This window comes from Moschus berezovskii, chromosome 15 (assembly GCF_049115385.1).
Source record: "Moschus berezovskii isolate FMDL1 chromosome 15, NW_MosBer_1.0, whole genome shotgun sequence".
Lineage (NCBI taxonomy): Eukaryota > Metazoa > Chordata > Mammalia > Artiodactyla > Moschidae > Moschus > Moschus berezovskii.
In genome coordinates, this window is record NC_142474.1 from 40,886,109 (window position 1) to 40,909,952 (window position 23,844).

At 40.6% G+C, this 23,844-nt stretch overlaps 1 protein-coding gene across 2 annotated transcripts; it reads right to left on the reverse strand.

The window, feature by feature from the left end:
* Window positions 1–5,309: 5,309 nt before the first annotated feature.
* LOC129559490 (aldo-keto reductase family 1 member C3-like) lies at window positions 5,310–17,146 on the reverse strand. Of its 2 annotated transcripts, none has more exons than XM_055431295.2 (9): window positions 17,054–17,146; window positions 14,098–14,265; window positions 13,688–13,804; window positions 12,352–12,429; window positions 11,833–11,955; window positions 10,912–11,021; window positions 9,865–10,030; window positions 7,506–7,588; window positions 5,310–5,423 (listed from the first exon to the last, which is right to left on the reverse strand). In XM_055431295.2, exons 1-9 carry the CDS (start codon window positions 17,135–17,137, stop codon window positions 5,381–5,383), a joined length of 972 nt encoding a protein of 323 aa, XP_055287270.2. In that variant the 5' UTR covers window positions 17,138–17,146; the 3' UTR covers window positions 5,310–5,380. The 2 variants fall into 2 exon arrangements, with proteins under 2 accessions (XP_055287270.2, XP_088700533.1); XM_088844407.1 differs by having other exon boundaries at window positions 11,833–11,960; window positions 12,342–12,429; window positions 17,054–17,137.
* Between the last annotated feature and the right edge of the window lie 6,698 nt (window positions 17,147–23,844).

Here is a 23,844-nt window from a genome sequence, read left to right on the forward strand (position 1 = left end):
GTGACCACACCATTGTGGTTACCCAGGTCATAAAGACCTTTTTTGTACAGTTCTTCGGTGTACTGTTGCACCTCTTTTTAATCACCTCTGCTTTGTTTAGGTCCTTACCATTTCTTTCTTTTATTTTTCTCATCTTTACATGAAAAGTTTCCTTGGTATCACTAATTTTCTTGAAGAAACATTTAGTCTTTCCCATTTTTTATTTTGGTCGATTTCTTCACATTGTTCACTTAAGAAGGCTTTCTTATCACTCCTCGCTATTCCTTGGAACTCTGCACTCAGTTGGGTATATCTTTCCCTTACTCCTTTGCCTTTCCCTTCTCCTCTTTCCTCAGCTATTTGCAAGGTCTCTTCAGACAGCCATTTTGCCTTCTTGCATTTCTTTTTCCTTGGGGATGGTTTGGTCACCACCTCTTGTACAGTGTTACAAGCCTCATCCATAGTGTCCGGGCACTCTATCAATTTAATCCCTTGAATCTATTAAAAACTTCCATTATATCATCATAAGAGATTTGATTTAGGTCATATGTGAATGGCCTAGTGACTTTCCTACTACAGGGAAGGAATACAGCCCCACCTATCAGGAGAAAATTGGATAAAAGATTTACTGAGCATGACTCTGCCTACCAGAGTAAGATTCAGTTTTCCCCACAGTCAGTCCCTCCCATCAGAAAGCTTGCAAAGTCTCTTATCTTCATCCATCACATGGCAGACAGGGGAGCAAGAATTTCAATCGTATGGCCCTCAGAATGAAAACCACAATCACAGAATACTGTATGGCATGAAGAGTCATGCCATACAGGGCCACCCAAGAGGGACGAGTGGTGGAGAGTTCTGGCAAAATGTGATTCACTAGAGAAGGCAAGGGAAAACCACTTAAACATTCTTGCTGTGAGAACCCCATGAACAGAAAGAAAAGGCCAAAAAGATACGACACTGAAGGATGAACTCCCCAGGTTAGTAGGTGCCCAATATGCTACTAGGGAAGAGGGAGAAATAGCACCAGAAAGAATGAAGAGTTTGCACCAAAGAAGAATAAAGGTCCAGCTGTAGACATGTCTGTTGGCAAAAGTAAATTCTGATGCTATAAAGAATAATATTGCATAGGAACCTGGAATGTTAGGTCTCTAATCCAGATAAACTAGATGTGGACAAACAGGAGGTTGCAAGAGTAAACACGGACATTTAGGAATCAGTGAACTAAAATGGACAGAAATGGGCAAATTTAAATCAGATGACCATTATATCTATGACTGTGAGCAAGAATCCCTTAGAATAAAAGAAGAAGCCCTCATAGTCAATTAAAGATTCCAAAATGCAGTAGTTGGATACAGTCTCAAAAATGACAGAATGATCTTGGTTCACTTCCAGGGGAAATCATTCAACACCACAGTAATCGAATTCTATCTCCCAACCACAAATGCTGAAGAAGCTAAAATTGAAAGGTTCTGTGAAGACCTACAAGATCTTCTAGAACTAATACCAAAAAAAAGATGTCCTTTTCATCATAGGGATCTGGAATCCAAAAGTAGGAAGTCAAGAGATACCTGGAGTAACAGGCAAGTTTGGCCTTGGAGTACAAACAACGCAAGGCAAAGGCTAACAGGGTTTTATCAAGAGAACACTCTAGTCATAGCGAACACCCTCTTCCAACAACACAAGACTTGTTCTCTAGGAGCTGGAAAAGGCAATAAAATAGATTGCCCCCTACAACTTCCAGAAAAGAATGCAGGCCTACTGACCTTTGATTTTAGCCCATTGATTTTGAATATCTGACCTCCACAAATGTAAAATGACAAATTGGTGTGTCAAGTCACAAAATTTTTGGTCATTTGTTGGAGCAGCAGAATTAACTAATACAGATGTGGTTCAAGTCAACCCACCTCCATCTGCTGCATCATAGGCTTTCCTCTCTGCCAGATTGTTCCTCTGACCACAGAGCCAGGTGGTCATCTCCCCTAGCTGGGAGCCTTGTCCAGTTTCTTCAGCAATTGCCCAATACCTTAGTCCTCATTACAGCAAAGTCTTTGAAAACTGTGTATACTCTGTCTATCATTGGTCTCTTTCCACCATTTCTTTTTTTTTAATTGGAGGCTAATTACTTTACAATAATATATTGGTTGGTTTTGCCATACATTGACATGAATCTGCCCCGGATGTACATGTGTTGCCCTTCTTGAACCCCCCTCCCACCTCCCTCCTCCCCATATCCTCCCTCCAGGTCATCCCTGTGCACCAGCCCCGAGCATCCTGTATCATGAGTCGAACCTGGACTGGTGATTCATTTCACATATAATAATATACATGCTTCAATGCCATTCTCTCAAATCATCCCACCTTCACCCTCTCCCACAGAGTCCAAAAGACTGTTCTATATACCTATGTCTCTTTTGCTGTCTCATATACAGGGTTAAGGTTACCATCTTTCTAAATTCCATATATATGCGTTAGTATACTGTATTGATGTTTTTCTTTCTGGCTTACTTCACTCTGTATAATAGGCTCCAATTTCATCCACCTCATTAGAACTGATTCAAATGCATTCTTTTTGATGGCTGAAAAATACTCCATTGTGTATATGTACCAAAGCTTTCTTATCCATTCGTCTGCAGATGGACATCTAGGTTGCTTCCATGTCCTCGCTATTATAAACAGTGCTGCAATGAACATTGGAGTACATGTGTTTCTTTCAATTCTGATTTCCTCGGTGTGTATGCCCAGGAGTGCGATTGCTGGATCATATGGCAGTTCTGTTTCCAGTTTTTTGAGGAATCTCCACACTGTTCTCCATAGTGGCTGTGCTACTTTGCATTCCCACTAACAGTGTAAGAGGGTTCTCTTTTCTCCACACCCTCTCCAGCATTTATTGCATGTAGACTTTTGGATAGCAGCCATTCTGACTGGTGTGAAATGGTATCTCATTGTGGTTTTGATTTGCATTTAACCCACTCTACTCTGTGTTTGCCTTCACCGCTCTATCAAAGTTTCCATTGACTTTGCCAAGATTAACTGCGAAATCCAATGGTCAGTTTTCACCCTTCTCTTACTTGTCCCCTTTGAAACATTAGACTCTTTTCTCCTCCAATCATTTACTTCATGTGCCATCTAAGAACTGTCCCTCCCATCTCACTAGCCTCTCCTTCTCAGCCTCTTTGGCTGGTTCTTCTACTTAAACAAAACAAAGCTTCTTAATGTTGGTTCCTCGTGAAGCTTGACTTCCCTGTCTACATTCACTGTCCAATATCTCTGATTTTCTACTTTCATGGATTTAGGTGGCAACTAAATTTGGCAAATCATGAATATAAATATTTTATCTAAACCTTTTCTCTAGTAGACATCTATGTCCAACTGTATTCATATATCTTCACTTGAGTACCTAAAGGCACCTCAAAGATAGGTGTCTAAAATTGAACTCCTAATCTTACCCAAAAAATGTGCTCCCCCACATTGTCTACATCTCAGAAAATGGCATCTCCATTTCCTGTCCCTTAACTACAAACATCAGGAATCAACTTTGATTCCCTTTGATTTTCACCATATGTCCAATATGTTAGAAAGTCTAGTGGATGCCGCCCTTAAAATATATCCCCCTTCTAACAACTTTGACCACTTTTACTGTTCATTCTGTGGTCCAAGCCAACATCACATCTCATCTAAATTCCTGTCGAGTCCTAAAATGGGCTCTTTTTCCTCTTTTTCTTCTCAACATAACAACCAAAGTGACTTTTTAACACCAATATAGTATACTAACACATATATATGGAATTTAGAAAGATGCAAATGATAACCCTGTATACGAGACAGCAAAAGAGACACAGATGTATAGAACAGTCTTTGGGACTCTGTGGGAGAGGGTGAGGGTGGGATGATTTGGGAGAATGGCATTGAAACACGTATGTTGTCATATGTGAAACGAATCACTAGTTCAGGGTCGATGCATGTTATAGGATGCTCGGGGCTGGCATGCGGGGATGACCCAGAGGGAGGATAAAGGGAGGAGGGAGTTGGGAGGGGGATTCAGGAGGGGGAACTTATGTAAACCTGGGGCGAATTCATGTCAATGTATGGCAAAACCAACCAATATAATATTGTAAAATAATTTGCCTCCAATAAAAAATAAATTAATTACAAAAAAAAAATAAAGTATATGCAGAGATCAAAAAAAAAAAAAATGTCAACTCATGTAACTATTGTGTTCAAAACCCAAAATATCATTCTCCATTTCTCTCAGAGTAAAGTCCTTTCAAAACCTACATGATACAGACCCAAGGCCCCAGTGGCTCTCCAGGCGTTCTCTTCAGCTCCTGTCTCCCCACTTCATTGAACTCCACCCACATCAGCCAACTTGCTGGCCCTTATATATTACATGAACTCTATTCCTTCCTGGACTTATCATTTACTTTTCCAGAGAAATGCATGGAACACTATTACTATGTTGCAAGGCTGTTTCTTATACAAATGAAAAGTTGTGTGGGATGAAGTGTAGTTGGTGTCTCTGCCTAAGAGATGTGCAAAAATAGGAGAGACTGTGTAGAATTACTCCAAAAGGAATTTACCCATTTTTAACAGCTTAATAATCCTAGTTTTGTTCACAGTCTCAGCCTCCACTAGACTATTGACTGATTTTAATTTATATTTATTGACAAAAATTATCATATGTGAAACGAATCACCAATCCAGGTTCGATTCATGATACAGGATGCTCGGGGCTGGTGTTCTGGGATGAACCAGAGGGATGGGATGGGGAGGGAGGTGGGAGAGGGGTTCAAGATGGGGAACACATGTACACCAGGGGCAGATTCATGTCAATGTATGGCGAAACCAATACAATAAAATAAAAAAATAAATAGATAATATAAATTACATTGTCTAAAAAAATAAAATAAAATGTTTGCTATAAAGCAAAAAAAAAAAGAAATTAAATGAATACGATTTTCTGCTTTACAGCAAGAAAATATAATGCTGGATTTATTAAATCATATTCTTAGCATGCCAAGGTAATTAGGCTCAGTTAAAAAATAAGTATACAACCTGTAGTTTGAAGATTCCTTCTCTTTGTAAATAAACATGTGCACACATTTGTATAGGAAAGTGCACCAAAGTATAATTAAAATGGTTAATCACAGCTTATTTTTATTTTCAATCCTTTGCCTTCTATTTACTAATTTTCTGTAATTTATATGTTTATTTTAATTATCAGGAAAAGAAGTATTCTTACTTTGAAGTCTTTATTGTTTCATAATGTGTTAAATGTTTTAAAAGGAAAAGCAAGCTTTCAAAATCTCAGAAACTTCATTTAAGCACCTCCATCAAGTACGAAACTCTTCTTCACCGTCCTAGAAGCAAGACATTCTCAAAGAACCATGGTGAGAGCTGAGAGTCAATATTCTTCAGAGAATGGAAACTCAGGATGACCGACACCACTGAAAGAGGAGGAAGATTCATTTATTAAATCAGCCATGTTGTCATAGAGCATTACTCTATGATTCAGTCAGGATGGGCTAAAACTCTAAATTTACAAACACGTCCCTCCTTCTCCCCTGACAAGCACACAACAGCAGTCTGTTCCATGTGCACACGGCACCTGCACATCCAATACCAACATTCATATGTAATATTCACTCCACAGTGACAGTACTTTGACTCAGGTTACAATTTATAAGAGGGCACATTCATAGGACTAAGTATGGGGGTCATTTCAGACACAGATGGAACTTCTGCCCCTAGATGATGAGAAGGGTCACAGTGAACAAATTAGCTGCTCTTTTTCACACCGCCATGGATAAGTAGATACTGAGAACCCCCCAAAATACAGGGTGTCTCCATTAAGGAATTTCTCATCTGTTGAAGAGATACCATGTACACCTCAATAATCATACAGCACAAAGTGGGATCATTATTTTCTTACTTTATAATATATTAAAACACAGGTTATTCAGCAATTAGTATTAGTGCTGTTTTCCTTTTTTTCATGTTTGTACTTTTCATTCTAATGTGTCCTTTTCAATTAAATTCATTATAAAGTGCACTTTTTGTGATTCCATGTTCCAGGAGCTATACTTTTGAGTTGAGCCCACAAAGAGATGTAAGTCTAGGCACTCTCAGCCTAATGAAGGGGAACATAGAATTAAAAAGGCTTTGAAAACTTAAAAGCCATTGAGTATAGAAGAGGAACTTTCCACATTTTTTTCATGTATCATATCTTTTCTTAGAATCAAGATACAGCTTGACACAATTGGGAGAGTTCTGAGATTTTGCACTGAAACTAAATCTTCATTTTACAAATAATTTGTATTCTTTTCTCACAAAACTCCCTTCCAAATTTCTTTATTGTCTCTTCAATCCTGATCTCCTTCTTCAGTAATTAGGCAGCTGGAGTCACATGTTAGTGACTAAGTTAAAGTCCAGGTGATAGGGGTTTCCAAGGGGATATACTCCTGATGGACAGAAGCTACAGTGGGGTGAGAGTTGACTCAAGAAACCAGACGCCCAGCCGATCTTACCTGGGCATGTCCTGCTAACAACACAGAAGTCACTCACTGGAGGGTCAGCTAAGTTATTGACCTACTTGTAATTCAGTTTTGTGAAATTATAAGGATGAGGAAATGGGAGTTGGAATAGGGAAAAAAGACCAAAGAAGAGATCTATTTGAAATAAATGGGTAATGTCTTGGAGAAGAAATGCCCATTAGGGAGAAAACCCACCAGACACTTTGGGAAAGGGGTGGAAGCAGGACCCCTGTGACTTCTGAGCACTGATGCACATTGGCCTGCCTGGATTCCCTTCAGAAAAACATTAACATAACATTTTACCATTGTACATGGGTAAACATCAACGCGGGCTTCCCAGGTTGTTCAGTGGTAAAGGATCCCACTGCCCAGGCAAGAGACATGGGTCCAAACCCTGAGTTGGGAAGATCCCTTGGAGAGGGAAATGCCTGGGAAATCCTAAGGACAGAAGAGCCTGGTAGGCTACAGTCCATGGGATTGCAAAAGAGTCAGACAGGACGTCGCAACTGAACAACAACAAAACCTGAATGTAATGCATGATGGATTCACTATTATATAGTCATTATTAACATAATCATTTTCCCTGATACAAATAGAATTAAAAATGAAACATGTTCACAGGTCCCTGAAGGAATAGTGGGCTACAGGCACAATGTTCTTTGTGTTTTCTGTGTCCGTTCACCCTGAGAGGAGTGCAGCAAGCCCAAGGCTTAGGGGCACAAAGTAGTGAATTCACCACAATGTCCACTCTGGCCATCCTGGACAATGGCCACTCTTTCCTGGGCTTTCCTGGGACCCAGTCCCATTTCTGTTGGTCAGAGATGGAGCCTTGGAGGAAACCTCTGGTCTGAGGTCAACAGGAAGACCCTGGTTTACTCCTGCACTGGAAATCAGGACTGTCTTCCCAGAATTAAGCTTTTGAAAAGTTTAACTCCCCTGCTGACCTGCCTGCTACAGAAAAACAGTGTGTGTGTGAAATATCCTCAAGTCACTTACAATAGTATCTCATTATATCTCATATTTCTGTTGAGGCCATCGATTGTTTTCATGTCTTCTGGAGTCAGTTCAAAGTGAAACACCTGGAATGAAGGAAGAATCACATTAACCTCTCCCCCAGGAAACTGGCCTCCCCCTGGGGACTGGAGGATTTTACAGCTGGGTGGAGATAAGAGGAAGGCACAGGGAAGCCGTGTCTGTCCTCAGCTTCCAGGTGAATAAGCCTGGGACCCTCTGCTGAGTTCTCACCTCTCCTTCACACACCTTCTCCTTCTCTGTCCGCCTCACAAACATTACAGTGCATCAGTCCCTTATATTTCTAAGTGAATCACTTGTGACAGAAAACAATCTAAAATCTGCTTTTTCCAAACACGTTGCCTTTGGACACTCCTGACTTGATACCGAACCTGAGGTGACATTAGACTGATTGCCTCTCCCCAACACACCCCAAGGGTGACAGCATTCAGCTGAAGCAGTGTGGGAAGGAAGCTCCCCCATGAAAGCCTCTTCAGGAATCTGATATCAAACTACTCTTTATCTATGATTGAACCTAACAAAAATTTTATGTAAATGCTTTTGTGCAGAAAGTAATGAAATTGTTAAAACATTAAAGAACACCTTAATAATTAAAAATTCACATCATAATCATGAAATTGAAATCTCAATTTTGTAAAGAAATTCATTTTCTCCAAAGTGATCTAGTGTTTCAGTGCAACATAAACCAAAGACTTGAGCACGTATTCTTTCCTGGAAGTTGGTAAAGTGATACTAAATTCTAAATAAAAGAGAGATAATCAAAAGCAGTCAGGACATTCTTAAAATAATTAAAAATTACCATTCTGAAAAGCAAGACTGATTTTTGACTTTAAGAACACAGTGTAGAAAACTGAATATTTAAATAGAAGAGAGACACCAGAAATGTATTTATGGAAACTTGATATATGATTGAGCTGACAATGAAAATCTGTGAGGAAATATGGAATCTTAGATTTACACTTAAATATACATAAACATGTATGTATACATTTTTGTATTATCCTAGATAATCAGTTCCAGCTAGATTACAGAGCCAAATTTAAATGGAAACATGGAAACAATTGATCAGGGGACAATTTCCCTTCCTCTTGACTTGGCCTGACCTATAACCTGCATTGAATAGTGACATTTCTCAGAAATTGTAAGCCAGATCTGAGCCCAGACAGGAAGAGAACTTTTTCCCTAATCACTGACTTGGGGTCATAACCTTGTGTTGAGATGAAGACTAGGTTATTTGGCACAGTCTAGTCAAATATTCATGATAAAATATACAGAGGAACATGAAGGCCCATCTGACAAGAACCATATACACCTGCTAAAGCAGAAGTACCATGCTGCTCTGAGCTGAACTTCAAATTAAGTAAAAAAAAAAACCCAGCCAAGAGGACAACAGCTTAGCTGAGTGCAGGCTGTCAAATCACAGAAGCAAGAGACACATAAATGATCTCTGAATTAAATCCTGAAACTGAGGAGTTTCCTTTACAGTTATGGCTAAAAGTACAATAATGGTCTCCTACACCAAAGACAAAATGCAACCTAGCAAAAATGGACAAACTATTGCAGGAGAACTTCACAAAGACAGAAACTCAAGAAGATTAAATATACAAAAATGAAACCTTATTGGAATTCAGTGAAATGAAAAATTAAAACACAATGGTTTGGAGGTTAAAGATCACTGCCATATTTTTTCTGCCCTCATATTCACATGCTGATGGTGTTAGAAATGAAATTTCTGAGAGGCGATTAGGTAATGATGGTGGAGCCTTCATGAATGAGATTTAAACAATATCATATTCATAGAAGATATTTGGGAGAGCTCTATTGCCCCCTCCACCATGTTAAGATACAAAGAGAAGCCTGTGACTTGGAGGAGCATCCTCACCTGACCACAAGGGCACCCTGAACTCAAATCTCCAGCTTCAGAATTGTGAGAAACAAATTTAAATTTTTTTCTCAGGCGTTCAATCTGTGGTGCTGTGTTAGAGCAGTTCAGATGTTCTTAAAAAATCAAAGAATTCAATTTCATCAACTGAGAACAAAGAAAACAAAACGTCATTTGCATGATGTGATAGAATACATTGCAAATGTAATGCTCAAACTAAAACCTCCATTATCTGTCCAACTGTGACCCTCTCCAGACATGATGCCTCTCCTGTTGCCACAGCAGGAGGAGAAAACCACCAGGAATACACACAAGACATTCATGCTCAGGGAAAGAACAGGTAACTAGTCTTGGTCCAAAGGCAGTCTGAGAGTCAGACAAAGAATGACCCTCGTGAAGGATATTCCTTAGGAACCCTCTCCCCACAGTCCCACTCATCACCTGTATATTCTCCTTGATCCACTCTTTATTGTTACCCTTGGCCAAAACCACAACCCCACGCTGTATCTGGTAGCGAAGGGCAACCAGAGCTGGGGTTTTCTTATGTTTTTGAGCAATGGCAGAGAGAACCGGGTCCTCCAAGAGAATGGGATGGTTCAGGTTCACCCTGGAAGGAAATTCAGAAATGTTGAGGAGCTAAGACTAGGTACTCACTTTGTGAGTAGGTTTCCCATACAGACCAAGAGGTTCACTCTAGACCACTACTTCTCAAAGCGTGGCCCATGGACCAACATCATCAGTATCACCTGGGATCTTGTTAGAAATACAAATTCCATGGCTGAGCTGAAGACAAACTGAATCAGAACCTCAGCTGAGTTACTTCCCATTCTGAGTTTACAAAGCTCTACAGGTGATTCAGAGGCATTATTGAGTTGAGACCAGGACTGCCAAACTCGTGGATTTCTTCCTTAATTTTCGGGGCGGGGGGGGGGCGGTTTCTTCTACAATCAAGGGCATGAAAAGAGAAACTGAAGGAAAAGACCACGAATAGTTTGTAAATTTCACTTTTTCTAAGGTATTGATAAAAATTGAGAGGTCTCAAAATAAGAGACATTTATTTCATCATTATTCTACTATAGATGTTTACAAAAATGGTTCAAGTTGAATTTCTTTTCTATCATGATAGACTTAGGAGTTATATATTATTATCTCAACTTTAGACATAAGGTAAGTGAGTCTTGAAACACCTATTTTTAAAAATGTGTTCATTAGTTAATAAGTAAATCTTGAGATAAGCTTGTGTCTCTGGTCCCAACTGGAGGATTATATGTAGATTTTAATGTAGACATTTGTTATTCATGAGTCAACAAGCTAATACAATCTAGAAGAATTGGCTAGGTGGTGGGAAGATAAAAGAGAAGAATTCATTCTACTGCTCCTCTCTCCCCTCTGCCTATGAGAGTTATCTGAGTATTGTATGATTTAAACTATCTCATCAAAAATTGAATTTTACATAAACTCCCTGTTGCTTTCATTAGAGTTCAGTACCATCCTTTTACTCTTTGGGATCCCAGAGCACTATAGGCAACAAGAACAATATCATGTGACTTGCAGAAATCCAACAGTTTCCTCTGATTGAGATAAGGGTGACATTCCACCTGTAAAAAACCAATAGAGAAGAGTGTCAGATATTATGGAAACATAATACTAATATGACAGAGGGAGACAAAAAGTTTAAAAAATGATAAATGAAAAACCATAACATTAAATGTAAATTGGAAATATTAACATCAACAGAGAAACAAAGAAAAGTGTGTTTATACAGTTTATGATGGACGTAGATGGGAGAACCAGTCCAAGATTGACTAACCAAATGATGGACTCTACATTTGAGTAGACACTCATGAGTAAATATTTCATAGACTGTTAGCATCACCATGAGCCTTTAACTTCACCCTGTAACCTGGATGATTTTCATAATGTCCAGCACAATTTTCTGAACTGTGCTCCCTGCTAAAGACTTATAAACGCTGTGACACCAAGATTAAGGATTCAGCCATCAGACCCCCACACAAACCCTTAATACCCATCACAAACAACTGATTTGACACTCTATTAATTTACCTCTGATTCCATGTTTTCATGATTTTCCTTCCTGTACAAAGCTAGCTCCAGGGCACTTTCAACCTCTGAACTGTCATGCTATCATCTCAGGAAAATGCTTCCCTCCTCTACTTCTGGGTTCTATTCATGATTTACCAGGAAGCCCTCTGCATTTTTTATGTCCAAATTTATCAGACAGAGATACCATTATGGGTTCTATTCACACCATCCAGACAGCAGCTCTACTCTCTAGAACCTTCTATCCACAAATGTAGGATGAACAAGAGGGGAGGACAGACAGATATCTCTCTCCAGGGCAAGAAGGAGGTTCCGAAGAACAGGAGGGAGAAGAGCCGAGTTGCTCACCTGGTTGCAGACAGGCTTGTACTTAAGCCCTGGCTTGTTCAAGATCTTCTCCAGCTGCTTGTGGTTGAAGTTGGACACCCCAATAGACTTGGTCAGCCCTGCATCCTTACACTTCTCCAGGGCCTGGGAGGGAGGGGTGGTGAACAGTCATTTAAAATTAGTGATAGAGCAAGAATAAATGCTGGAAAAAATCTGTAAAGTTTCATCCATCAAGAAAGAAGAAAAAAGGGGAAGAAGACATTATACAAAAAGAATTACCGTCTCCTCTTTGAACCCTGGAGAAGACATATCACATGGAAGGAAACAGATGCCTGTCTGCACTGTCCCATAATCTCCTCCTACTTTCTTCTCTGGAACATTTCAGCAATGGTTTCCTCCCCACAACCTCAGCATCACAGCGCTTAGACTTTATGAACTGCTGGATCTGATGGTCCACAACCCATTCTTACAGGTGGAAGAAATGAAAGAGTTTCCCACTCTCCTCGTTCCTCCTCTGGTCTCTCTCCTCCCCATACTCACCTCCCATGTGTGACAGAAATCCACTGAGTCAAATACCAGCTTTCCATTTTCATCTGTTGGCAAAATGTCCTCCCCTGGCTGGAATAGAAGCAGTCATTTTAGAGATGTCACAAAATAATTTCTCCATATTTAACCAGGCTCCCAGGCACCAGGAATTAAACCTCCCTGAGGTATGTTTACAACTTTCTAGATATTAATACTTGCAAAGTGATTTTGTCTATGTAAGCAATGTCTTCAGGAGGGAGGGTTACTCTACTCTTTTATACTAAATATATGTTGTAATAAATACAATTTTTCTACTTCCTAAAATGGACTTCCAGTGACTTCTGTGAATTTTGTCTCTTCTTGTACTTGCCTCTTTACAACTGCTTCTGTGAGCTGGGAATGGCAGTAAGTTACATGGCTTTATTTCCAGAATAAAAATTGCAATCTTGAAATCTTGACCTGGGCTAGATAATCAGACTTCCTTTTATCTCTGAGCATCAGATGCCCTAGAGCAGGCATATGAACCAGCAAGGCTCTCTTTAGGTTGATATGGAATATGGATGATCCAGCCATGCATGCTTTCAAATATTCATGACCATGAGCCTTGAGCTGCCCCAAGGTCATATTTGCCACTAATGGAAAATGTTCAGGAAAAATAAAGCAAACCATGAGTAGTACCCTGATAAGGGATAGAAAAAAGGAGACATTTCTGAAGAGTACTGCAACCTTCAATTCTGTCTGTGGCTGGAACTTGCCATCTACGTAGTCCATGAAGCTGTTTTGCGTCAGATGGCTTGAGTTCTGTGACATGAAATCAGTTGTTCTAAGTAAACCTTTCTTAATGGTTAAGTGCAGACTACAAATCTCATCTGAAGACAGGGTAGAGTGTAGGCAAGGTCTCCCAAGTCCCTATAAACATATGAGGCTTAGACCCACACAGAGGGAGCACCACCAAATCTGCTCACCTAGAAAGAGTGAAAGTCAAGATAAACTCATCACGTTCAATGTAAGGCAGTGTCATGCTCATCAGGGTTGCACCAAACTCTCGATTCATGAAATTCCCAGAGACTCAGGAGTCATAACCAGGACTCGGTGCAGAACTGGCTTTTTTCTATTTCTGAAAGTTTTCAAGCAGAGACTCTCAGATTATTTAACTCCTTTTTTCTGGGAGGCGTGTAAGGAATTCAAAGAATCTCAGTAAAAAGATGGTCACAAACGATTACTTGGGGGATTCTACTCTAGTATAATCATCCCTTCAGCCTGCTAAGGCAAATCACTTCAACCATCCAGGCAAGTTGATGAACACCTTAACACAAGATATAGCATTGATGTGATCACACAAATTTCCAACCTTCAGAGCCAGTGGATAATGCATAATATAGAGATCAACATAGTCCAGTTGAAGATTTTTCAGTGACTTTTCCAAGGCTGGTCGGACCAACTCTGGTCGAAAGGATGTGCACCAAAGCTGCAGAGGTTAAGAAATAAAATTTGTATTAATAAAACTTAAGTTAATTTTTTTAGGGGGGCGTACCATGTGGCTTGTGGGATATTACTTCCCCGACCAAGGATGGAATCCCAGCTCATGTCAGTAAAGCACCACGTCTTAAGCACTGAACCACCAGGGAACTCTAATACTTTAGGAATTTACCAATAAGCATAATTCACCAAGCAACTCTTCACCAAACGATCCTATTATAATAATTTTCACCTGGGCACAATCACTTGCACACATGTACACACACACAACACACACAGTACCTTTGAAGTGCAGAATATGTCTTCTCTCTTCACAGTGCCATCTGCAATCTTGTTTCGAATGGCCTGGCCTATCTGCTCTTCATTTTGGTACACATGAGCACAGTCAATATGGCGGAACCCAACCTCTATGGCAAATGGTGTGAATTCCAGAGCTTCCCTCTTAGCAACCTACATAAGCAACAAAGATAGAAGCTTAATATCCACATAAGAGATTGCTAGACACAAGTGTTCACCTTCCCAACATAAACGTTTCATTGTGGCTTTGGTTAGTTCTGTTTGTGTGGTGATGAATGCTTGACGATTTCCCTGAACATTTCTGGTCAGTGGTTAAGTGGACACCCAGGAACCCTTCAACCTGAGATTGTTGTCATCAGAGGACCTCAAGACCACTTGCAAGTTCATTGATTTGCTGGAAGAACCCAAAGGATTCAGCATAAAGTTGTAGTCATGGATATTATTTATACAGTGAGATGTTGAAGATAAATCAGCAAAGGTGTAAGGTGCCTGGTAAAAGCATCAAGAAACAAAGTAAAAGCTTCTAAGACCTCTGTCTACAGTGAAGCCAAAAAAATACACCACATAAAAACTGTATGAAATCTAGGTGTACAAAGTGATGTTCTCATATAAGTTGTTGTTTATGTTCAGTCACTCAGTCCTGTTCAAGTCTTTCTGACCCCATGGACTGCAGCACTCCAGGTTTTCCTGTCTTTCATTATCTCCTGCAGTTTGCTCAAACTCATGTCCATTGGGTCAATAATGCCATCCAACCATCTCATCCTCTATCGTCTCCTTCTCCTCCTGCCCTCAATCTTTCCCAGAATCAGGGTCTTTTCCAATGGATTGGCTTTTCGCATCATGTGACCAAAGTATTGGAGCTTCAACTTCATCATCAGTCCTTCCAAGGAATATTCAGGGTTGATTTCCTTTAGGATTGACAGGTTTTGTCTGTCTCCTTGCTGTCCAAGGTACTCTCAAGTGTCCTCTCCAATACCACAGTTCAAAAGCATCAAATCTTTGCACTCAGACTTCTTTATGGTCCAACTCTCACATCTATTCATAACTACTGGAAAACCGTAGCTTTGACTATATGGCCTTTTGTCAGTAATGTATCTGTTTTTTAATACACTGTCTAAGCTTCTCATAGCTTTTCTTCCAAGGAGCAAGTGTCTTTTAAACTTCTGGCTATAGTCACCATCCACAATGATTTTGGAGTCCAAGAAAATCAAATGTGCCACTGTTTACATTTTTCCCTCATAAAGGAGATCAGTCCTGTATGTTCATTGGAAGGATTGATGCTAAATCTGAAACTCCAATATTTTGGCCACCTCGTGCTATGAGTTGACTCACTGGAAAAGACTCTGATGCTGGGAGGGGTTGGGGGCAGGAGGAGAAGGGGACGACAGAGAATGAGATGGCTGGATGGCATCACCGACTCAATGGACATGAGTTTGAGTGAACTCCGGGAGTTGGTGATGGACAGGGAGGCCTGGTGTGCTGTGATTCATGGGGTCGCAAAGAGTCAGACACGACTGAGTGACTGAACTGAACTGAACTGATGGAACTGAATGTCATCATCTTAGTATTTTTAATACTGAGTTTTAAGCCAACTTCTTCACTTCCTCTTTTACCTTCATCAGGAGGCTTTCTAGTTCCTCTTCCCTTTCTGCCATTAGGGTGGTGTCATCTCCATTCTTGCCTGGAGAATCCCATGGACAGAGCAGCCTAGAAGGCTACAGTCCATGGGATCGCAAAAGTCAGGAACGACTGAGCGACTAAACCACCACCACCACCGAGGAATGAGCCAGTGAGCATCAGTAACATCCTGGCCCCTTCATTCCCCTCACCCAACTTTGCTCTACAAAGGATACAGTCCTGTCTTCTATCTGCAAAATGTCTCTGAATATGGTTTTCCATTTTATGAACTAGAATAATGAAACTCAAAGTTTAAGGACCAAGCCCTGTCACATATACCCTAAAGACAAGATAGACAGCAAACTTTCTCACTTCCAGACTAGAGACTTACCAGCCCATCTGATGCCCAAGTGCTGCAAACCGCACTTTATTAAAAAATGAAACGAACAAAAAAAAAAAAGAAAAGAAAATACAGGAGGAAAACTCAAATAAATAAAAAGACATTGAAATTGAAAGTCGCTCAATCATGTCCGACTCTTTGTGACCCCATGGACTATAGCCCATCAGGCTCCTCTGTCCATGGATTCTCCAGGCAAGAACACTGGAGTGCATTGGCATTTCCTTCTCCAGGGGATCTTCCTGATCCAAGGATTGAACCCAGATCTCCCTCATTGCAGGCAGATTCTTTATCATTTGAGCTACCCAGGGAAGCCCAAGAAAACATTACAAAACCTGGCCTGTAAGATAGTACCGTTTCCCTTCAAATGAGATTATATTTCCCCTAAGAATAAGTTTCCAAGCAGAAACAGAAATATGAGGCAAAACACAGTTGGAGTGTTTCTTGCCTGCCATCTAGCAAGCACCCACAGTAGAAAAACAATTCATTCCCATTATTTTTCATTCACCTCATCTATAGGACCTCCCACCTCAAATACTTCTCTGTGTCATGGCTTTTTGGAAGGAGGAAAGAGTTCTGGAATTAATTAAATATACAGATAAACCTCACCGTTGCAATCACCTTCAAAGCAAAGCAGTTGACAACTTTTTTGACAGCCGAGTCTCACCTCTTCTGCCAAGCTGGGAAAGAGATGGAAACTGGAGGGGATCCCAGAGTAATCTGCAGGTGAGCACAGCCTCAGACGCTGATGCAGAGTGGAGACTGGATGCTCTCTCCCCTTTCACAAGTCATGGTTCTAGCCTGGTTAGTGGAACCACATGACCCTCCCAGCGTCACCCAGGAACTCAGTACTTGACAATCCAAGTCCCTTCCGCACATGTTACATTCACTACTATTTATATCTCAACCCCAAACCACTACTGTTACCTCTGGAGGTGCATAGGTTCCAAATCCCAGGACAGGAATGAAGTGGCCATCATTAAACTTCACCTTATGGCCTTTGGGATCCATTGCCTGTTTCTCCTCTGAGAAAGAAGATTGATATTTTCTTCTTCTTTCACTGGTTATAAATAGCAGGATGTTCACACCCCAGCTGCACTGTCCAACATTAGCAGATATATTGCAGAAATGTGATTAAACTAGTGTCCACGGAGTAAGGAGAGGTTTGAAGACAGTCAACTTGTTTGATTTGTTTTATCAGCATAACCTCAAGTATTATACACTGATGAAATTGGGTGGGCAATTATTGACCATTAGTTAAACTAGAAACTTCCAACAGCAGTCTTTCTTGTTTTCCTATTATGACCATAATGTCAATCAAACATCAATTGAAAACGCTATCTTAGAGTACAAATAAACACACATACACAAATCACACAATCTGAAAGTGTTTAATAGCATTTTTTAAAATGCTACGCCTTAATAAAGAATCAAAACTTCAAATGAAAATAAATTTGTCTCTATATTTCCCACCAGGAAAATTATTATGCTTTACAGACCTGACTGGTGAAATCCTAAACAGTATGAAGAAACCAGACATTTTGGCAAAATCCTTATTGGAGACTAATTATTAATAGCCTTAGGATACCATATGCACTGTGCAAAGAGACTCTGAGTGTTTATACATTGTACTTAGTTATATATCTTTAAGAGTACTCTCATAGATTAGCATTGAAACATGTATATTACTGTACATGAAATAGATGACCAGTCCAAGTTCGATGTATGAAATAGGGCACTGAAAGCCGGTACACTGGGACAACCCAGAAGGATGGGATGGGGAAGGAGGTGGAATGGCGGTTCGGGACAAGGGGTCATGTATAACCATGGCTGATTCATGTCAATGTATGACAAACGCCACCACAATATTGTAAAGTAATTAACCTCCAATTAAAATAAGTAAATTAATTTTTTAAATACTTAAATTAATTTTTTATCTCATAATGTAACTGATACATATTTTACATAATTTACTAACTGTTCCACATTATTCATAAAAGAAAAACCTATAAACAAATCAAAATACCACAAATTTGGAAAGAAAACAGAAGTTGTGATGCACTGATACACAAAAATGAAGTGGAGATAAATAAAATTTAACATGTACAGTGATGTCAGCAAACTGGTGAGATGGGAGGACTGAATTCTCCCTTGGAAAGACAAGAAAAGAAAGAGAAATTAGTTTTAAAACTTCATAGGGTCATCCCCACATACCAGCCCCGAGCATACTGTAACATGCATTGACCCTGAACTGGCGATTCGTTTCACATATGATAATATACATGTTTCAATCAGGAGGGGGAACTCATGTACACCCAAGGCAGATTCATGTCAATGTATGGCAAAACCAACCAATATAATATTGTAAAATAATTAGCCTCCAATAAAAATTAAAAAAAAATAAAACTTCATAGGGGTTCTGGAAAACAGTCAAACAAAAACTGACAGAAACAAAGTGAACAGGCAATTAGGAAAAATCCAGAACAGAGTAGAAGGAAATTTCATCATATATTACTCACCTGTACCCTCCTCCTGCCTGGGGCAGTACAGTCTTGATCAGCTCCCAGTTGCCTCCCTCAAACCAGAATGATCAGAGGAAACTTTATGTGTGGTATTCCAACCTACTTGGGGGCTGCCTGGAGACTGGTATCTGTGCCACTTAACTCTAAGCTTGAACTGAAGAACACCTGGAATGCTTATTGCAGCTGCAGGGGAACTCTCTTTCTCTCTCTCTCTCTCTCTATATATATATATATATATTATATATATATACATACATACATATGGAGCCAAGGACAAAGGAATAAGGGTGGAGCCATAGACTAGACCATGTATTAAAAGTCCCAGAATAGAATGGGGGTGTGGCTTTGGGGGACATAGTGCATTCAATAATAGTCATAAATTCACCAGAATCAGATAGCCAGTCTCAACCAGGTAAGATGCTGACTCAAAAATGAACTGAGCCACCCTTAGCTTTCCTGTTGGGTTGATCCCAGGACTAGGAGCATGACGAGTTAACTAGTGAAGTTGTGACAAGGAACAACTCTACCAAGAGTGAGCATTTGCCTGTTTCAAGTACCCAATTGAATGCACACACACAGGAACACACACACATCAGGACAGGGCAGGGCGGCCATCACAGAGGGCCCCAAGGAGCAGGATCTGGGGCTCTGATGGTGTGCCAGGGCTGCACCACATGCACGGCTGCCCCAGCACGCCTCCCTCCATCTCTGCCACCCTCTGGACAAAGGTACCACTGCAGAGGAGGGGGGTGCACACTTACAAGGAGTGAAACCAGTCTGGACCCAACCCTCAGAGTTCTGCTCCAGCGTCCTGGGACTTGCCTGGCCCAGTAGGGTGGGGACAGCCACTGAGTACAGAAGCCTTTGCTCACACTGGGCTCTGGCTCTAGCCTGCCCCTCCCCCTCCCACCGAAGTGACATTTGCCAGCACACCCTGGGAAGGGGTGGCCCTGCCCTCTTCAGCTCCAGCTCTGCCCCAAAGCCTCTGGGCACACAGACTGCACAGAGACAGGTCCAAACAAGGACACCCCTACAAACCAGGACAGGTAACTTTTATTACCTAATTTCATAGAGAAGAAGGAAGCTAAGCAAAATGAGAAGAGAGAGTAATTTGTGTCAAATGAAACAATAAGACAAAAAAAAAACCTGAAAAGATCAGATATTGAGACAGAGATTAATAATTTACCAAAAAAATTTACCAGAATACGGAATCATAAGAAAAATGCTACATTAACTAAGGAATAGAACATACTAACATTCACAGAGTAGGGGTTCCAGAAGCAGAAGAGATGGAGCAGGGAGCCGAAAATGTAGGTGTGATGAAATTATGGCTAAAAATTTCCTTTTACCCGGGACTTTCCTGGTGGTCCAGTGGTGAGGACTCTGTGCTTCTACTGCAGGGGGCATGGTTCTGAACCTGGTCTGGGAATGATCTTATAAAGCTGATTAAAATCTTGAGAGGCAAGATATTCTTGGTTTCCCTGGTAACCCTAATATAATGACAAAGTCCTTACATGTGTGACCTGGGAAGGTTGTATTCAAAGAGAAGATGGGAAGATAAGAACATTAGATAAAATATTCTAAGATGCTAGAGTCTCTCTCTGAAGATCTCAGTAGAGTCTACAAGATGAAGATGGAATGGTTCTCTTGTTGTTCTGTCTCTCAGTATGTCCAACTCTTTGCCACCCCATGGACTGCAACACACCAGGCTTCTCTGTCCTTTACTATCTCCCAGAGTTTGCTCAGACTTGTGTCCATTGAGTCGGTGATGCCATCCAACCATCTCACCATCTGTCATCCTCTTCTCCTCTTGCCCTCAGCCTTCCCCAGCATCAGGGTCTTTTCCAATAAGTTGGCACTTGGCATCAGGTGGCTAAATATTGAGCTCCAGCTTCAAGATCAGTCCTTCCAATGAATATTCAGGGTTGATTTCATTCAGGATTGACTGGTTTGATCTCCTAGCTATCCAAGGGACTCTCAAGAGTCTTCCCCAGCACCACAGTTTGAAAGCATCAATTTTGCAGGGCTTAGCCTTCTTTATAGTCCAACTCTCACATTCATACATGACTACTGGAAATGCCATAGCTATGACTCTACAGAACTTTGTCGACAAAGTGATGGCTCTGTTTTTAAACAGGTTATCTAGATTTGTCATAATTTTTCTTCCAAGGAGCACGCATCTTAATTTAATGGCTACAGTCACCATCTGCAGTGATTTTGGAGGCCAAGAATATAAACTCTGTCACTATTTCCAAGTTTTCCCCATCTATTTGCTGTGAAGGGATGGAACCAGATACCATGATCGTAACTGTTCAAATATTGAGACTTAAGCCAGTTATTTCTCTCTCCTCTTTCACCTCCTTCAAGAGACTCCTTAGTTCCTCTTTGCTTTCTGCCATTAAGGTGATGCCATCTCCATATTTGAGGTTACTGATATTTCTCCCAGCAATCTTCAACCCACCTTGTGATTCATCCAGCCCAGCGTTCCACCTGATGTACTCTGCATATAAATTAAATAAGCAGCATGACAATATATGGCTTTGATGTACTCCTCTCCCAATTTGGAACCAGTTCATTGTTTCGTGCCCAGTTTTAACTTTTGCTTCTTGGCCTACATACTGGATTCTCAGGAGCCAGAAAAGGTGGTCTGGCCTTTCTATCTCTTTAAGAATTGTCCACAGTTTGTTGTCATCCACACAGTCAAAGTCTTTAGCGTAGTCAATGAAACAGAAGTAGATGTTTTTTTTTCTGGAATTCTCTTGCTTTCTTTATGATCCAATGGATGTTGGCAAGTTGATTGCTGGTTCATCTGCATTTTCTAAATCCAGCTTGTACATCTGTCCCTTGCTACTATGTGAAATGAGTGCAATTGTGAAGCAGTTTGAACATTCTTTGGCATTGCTCTTCTTAGGGATTGGAATGAAAACTGACCTCTTCCAGTCCTGTGACCACTGCTGAGTTTTCCAAATTTGCTGGGCTATTGAATGCAACACTTTCACAGCATCATCTTTTAGGATTTGGAATAGCTCAATTGGAATTCCATCACCTCTGCTAGTTTTGTTCATGCAAAAGCCCTCTTGACTTCGCATTCCATGATGTCTGGCTCTATGTGAGTGATCACACCATAATGGTTATCCCGGTCACTAAGGCCTTTTTTGTATAGTTCTTCTTTGTATTCTTGCCACTTTTCCTAATCTCTTCTGCTTATCTTAGGTCATGCCATTTCTGTCCTTTATTGTCCTCATCTTTGCATGAAATATTCCTTTGGTATCTCTAATTTTCTTGAAGTGATCTCTAGTGTTTCTCATTATATTGTTTTCCTCTGTTTCTTTGTAGTGATCACTTAAGAAGACTTCCTTACCTCTCCCAGCTCTTCCTTGGAACTCTGCATTCAGATGGATAAATCTTTCCCTTTCTCCTTTGCCTTTTGTTTTTCCTCTTTGCTCAGCTATTTGTGAGGTCTCTTCAAATGACCATTTTTCCTTGTTACATTTCTTTTCTTGGGATGATCTTGATTACCACCTCCTATATAATGTTACAAACATCCACCCATATTTCTTCAGTCATTCTGCCTATCAGATCAAATCCCTTGAATCTTTATGTCACTTCCACTGTGTAATCATAAAGAATTTCATTTAGGTCATTCCAGAATGGCCTACTGGTTTTCCCTTCTACTGGAGGGAGCACAGTCCCACTGTCACCAAAACGGTGTGTGTGGGTACGACTGCTTGTTGCTTCAAATCCAATAATCAGGCCAGGTTGGTGGAGAGGAAAGTTTGTTTGATTTCAGATTCTGGCAACTGGGCTGTTGGATTGACAGGCATCAATCCAAAGCCCGACCCCCCTCCATTTCAACCAGTGGGGCAAGAGCCCTTATAGACAGAAGTGACAGGGGTGCTATAAGCAGAAACAGCACAGTCAGCTCTGACAGTCATCTTCAGATTGGTCATCAGTGGTCTGACGCATGTCATCTTGATTGTTTTATGTACATTAGTCTTCAGTTCCAGGACCTATTTGTCTGCATTTCTTGAGGCCAGTACTCAGAATTGTGGCAGCTTATGTCATGGATATATTCTGGCCATCATGTGGTTAATTTCTCCACCTGGTGTTCTAGTATCTATAAGGCAGCTCATGGGATATGCTTCAGAATATTATCTCTAGCCCTCGACAAAGAGCGGAAGGTCCTTGATTATGCTTAATGACCACACGGTTTTTATTTAGTCTCCTTTGACCCTTTTCCTTTCTGTCTACATTTCTCAATTCTCTGATTAAACTTATTCTTTGAATTTTCCACAAAGACCAGGAAAAGGACATGGTACAGGGGCAAGGAACAAAGGATTCAGCTTCATTTCACCACCCATCAGCAGAAAATTGGGTTAGAGATTTACTAAGCATTGCCCTGCCCACCAGAGAAAAACTTTCCCCACAGTCAGTCCCTCCCATCAGGAAACTTGCACAAGCCTCTTATCATCATCCATCAGAGGGCAACACAGAAGCAAGAATTTCAATTTTATGGCCTCCAGAATGAAAATTACAATCACAGAAAACTAAACAATATGATCACATGGATCACAGCCTTGTGTAACTCATGAAACTATTAGTCATGCTGTGCAGGGCCACCCAAGATGGACAAGTCATGAAGGAGAAATCTGATGATGGAGAAGGAATGGTGAGCCATATCAACATTCCTGGCTTGAGAACCCCATGAACAGTATGAAAAGGCAAAAGTATATCATACTGAAGGATGAGACCCCCAGGTTGGTAGGTGTCCAATGTGCTACTAGTAAAGAGTGGAGAAATAGCTCTAAAAGGAATGAGGAGGCAGAGCCAAAGCAGAAACAACACCCAGTTGTGGATGTGTCTAGTGGTGGAAGTAAAATCTGATGCTGCAAAAAATAATATTTCATAAGAACCTGGAATGTTATGTCTCTGAAACCAGGTAAATTGGATGTGGTCAAACAGAAGATGGCAGAAATAAACATGGGCATTTTAGAAATCAGTGAACTAAAATAGATTGAAAAATAGGTGAAATTAATTAAACTGACCATTATATCTCCTCCTGTGGGCAAGAATCCCTTAGAAGAAAGGGAGTAGACCTCATAGTCAACAAAAGAGTCCACAATGCAGTATACTTAGGTGCAATCTCAAAGATGACAGAATGATCTTGGTTCATTTTCAAGGCAAACTATTCAACAT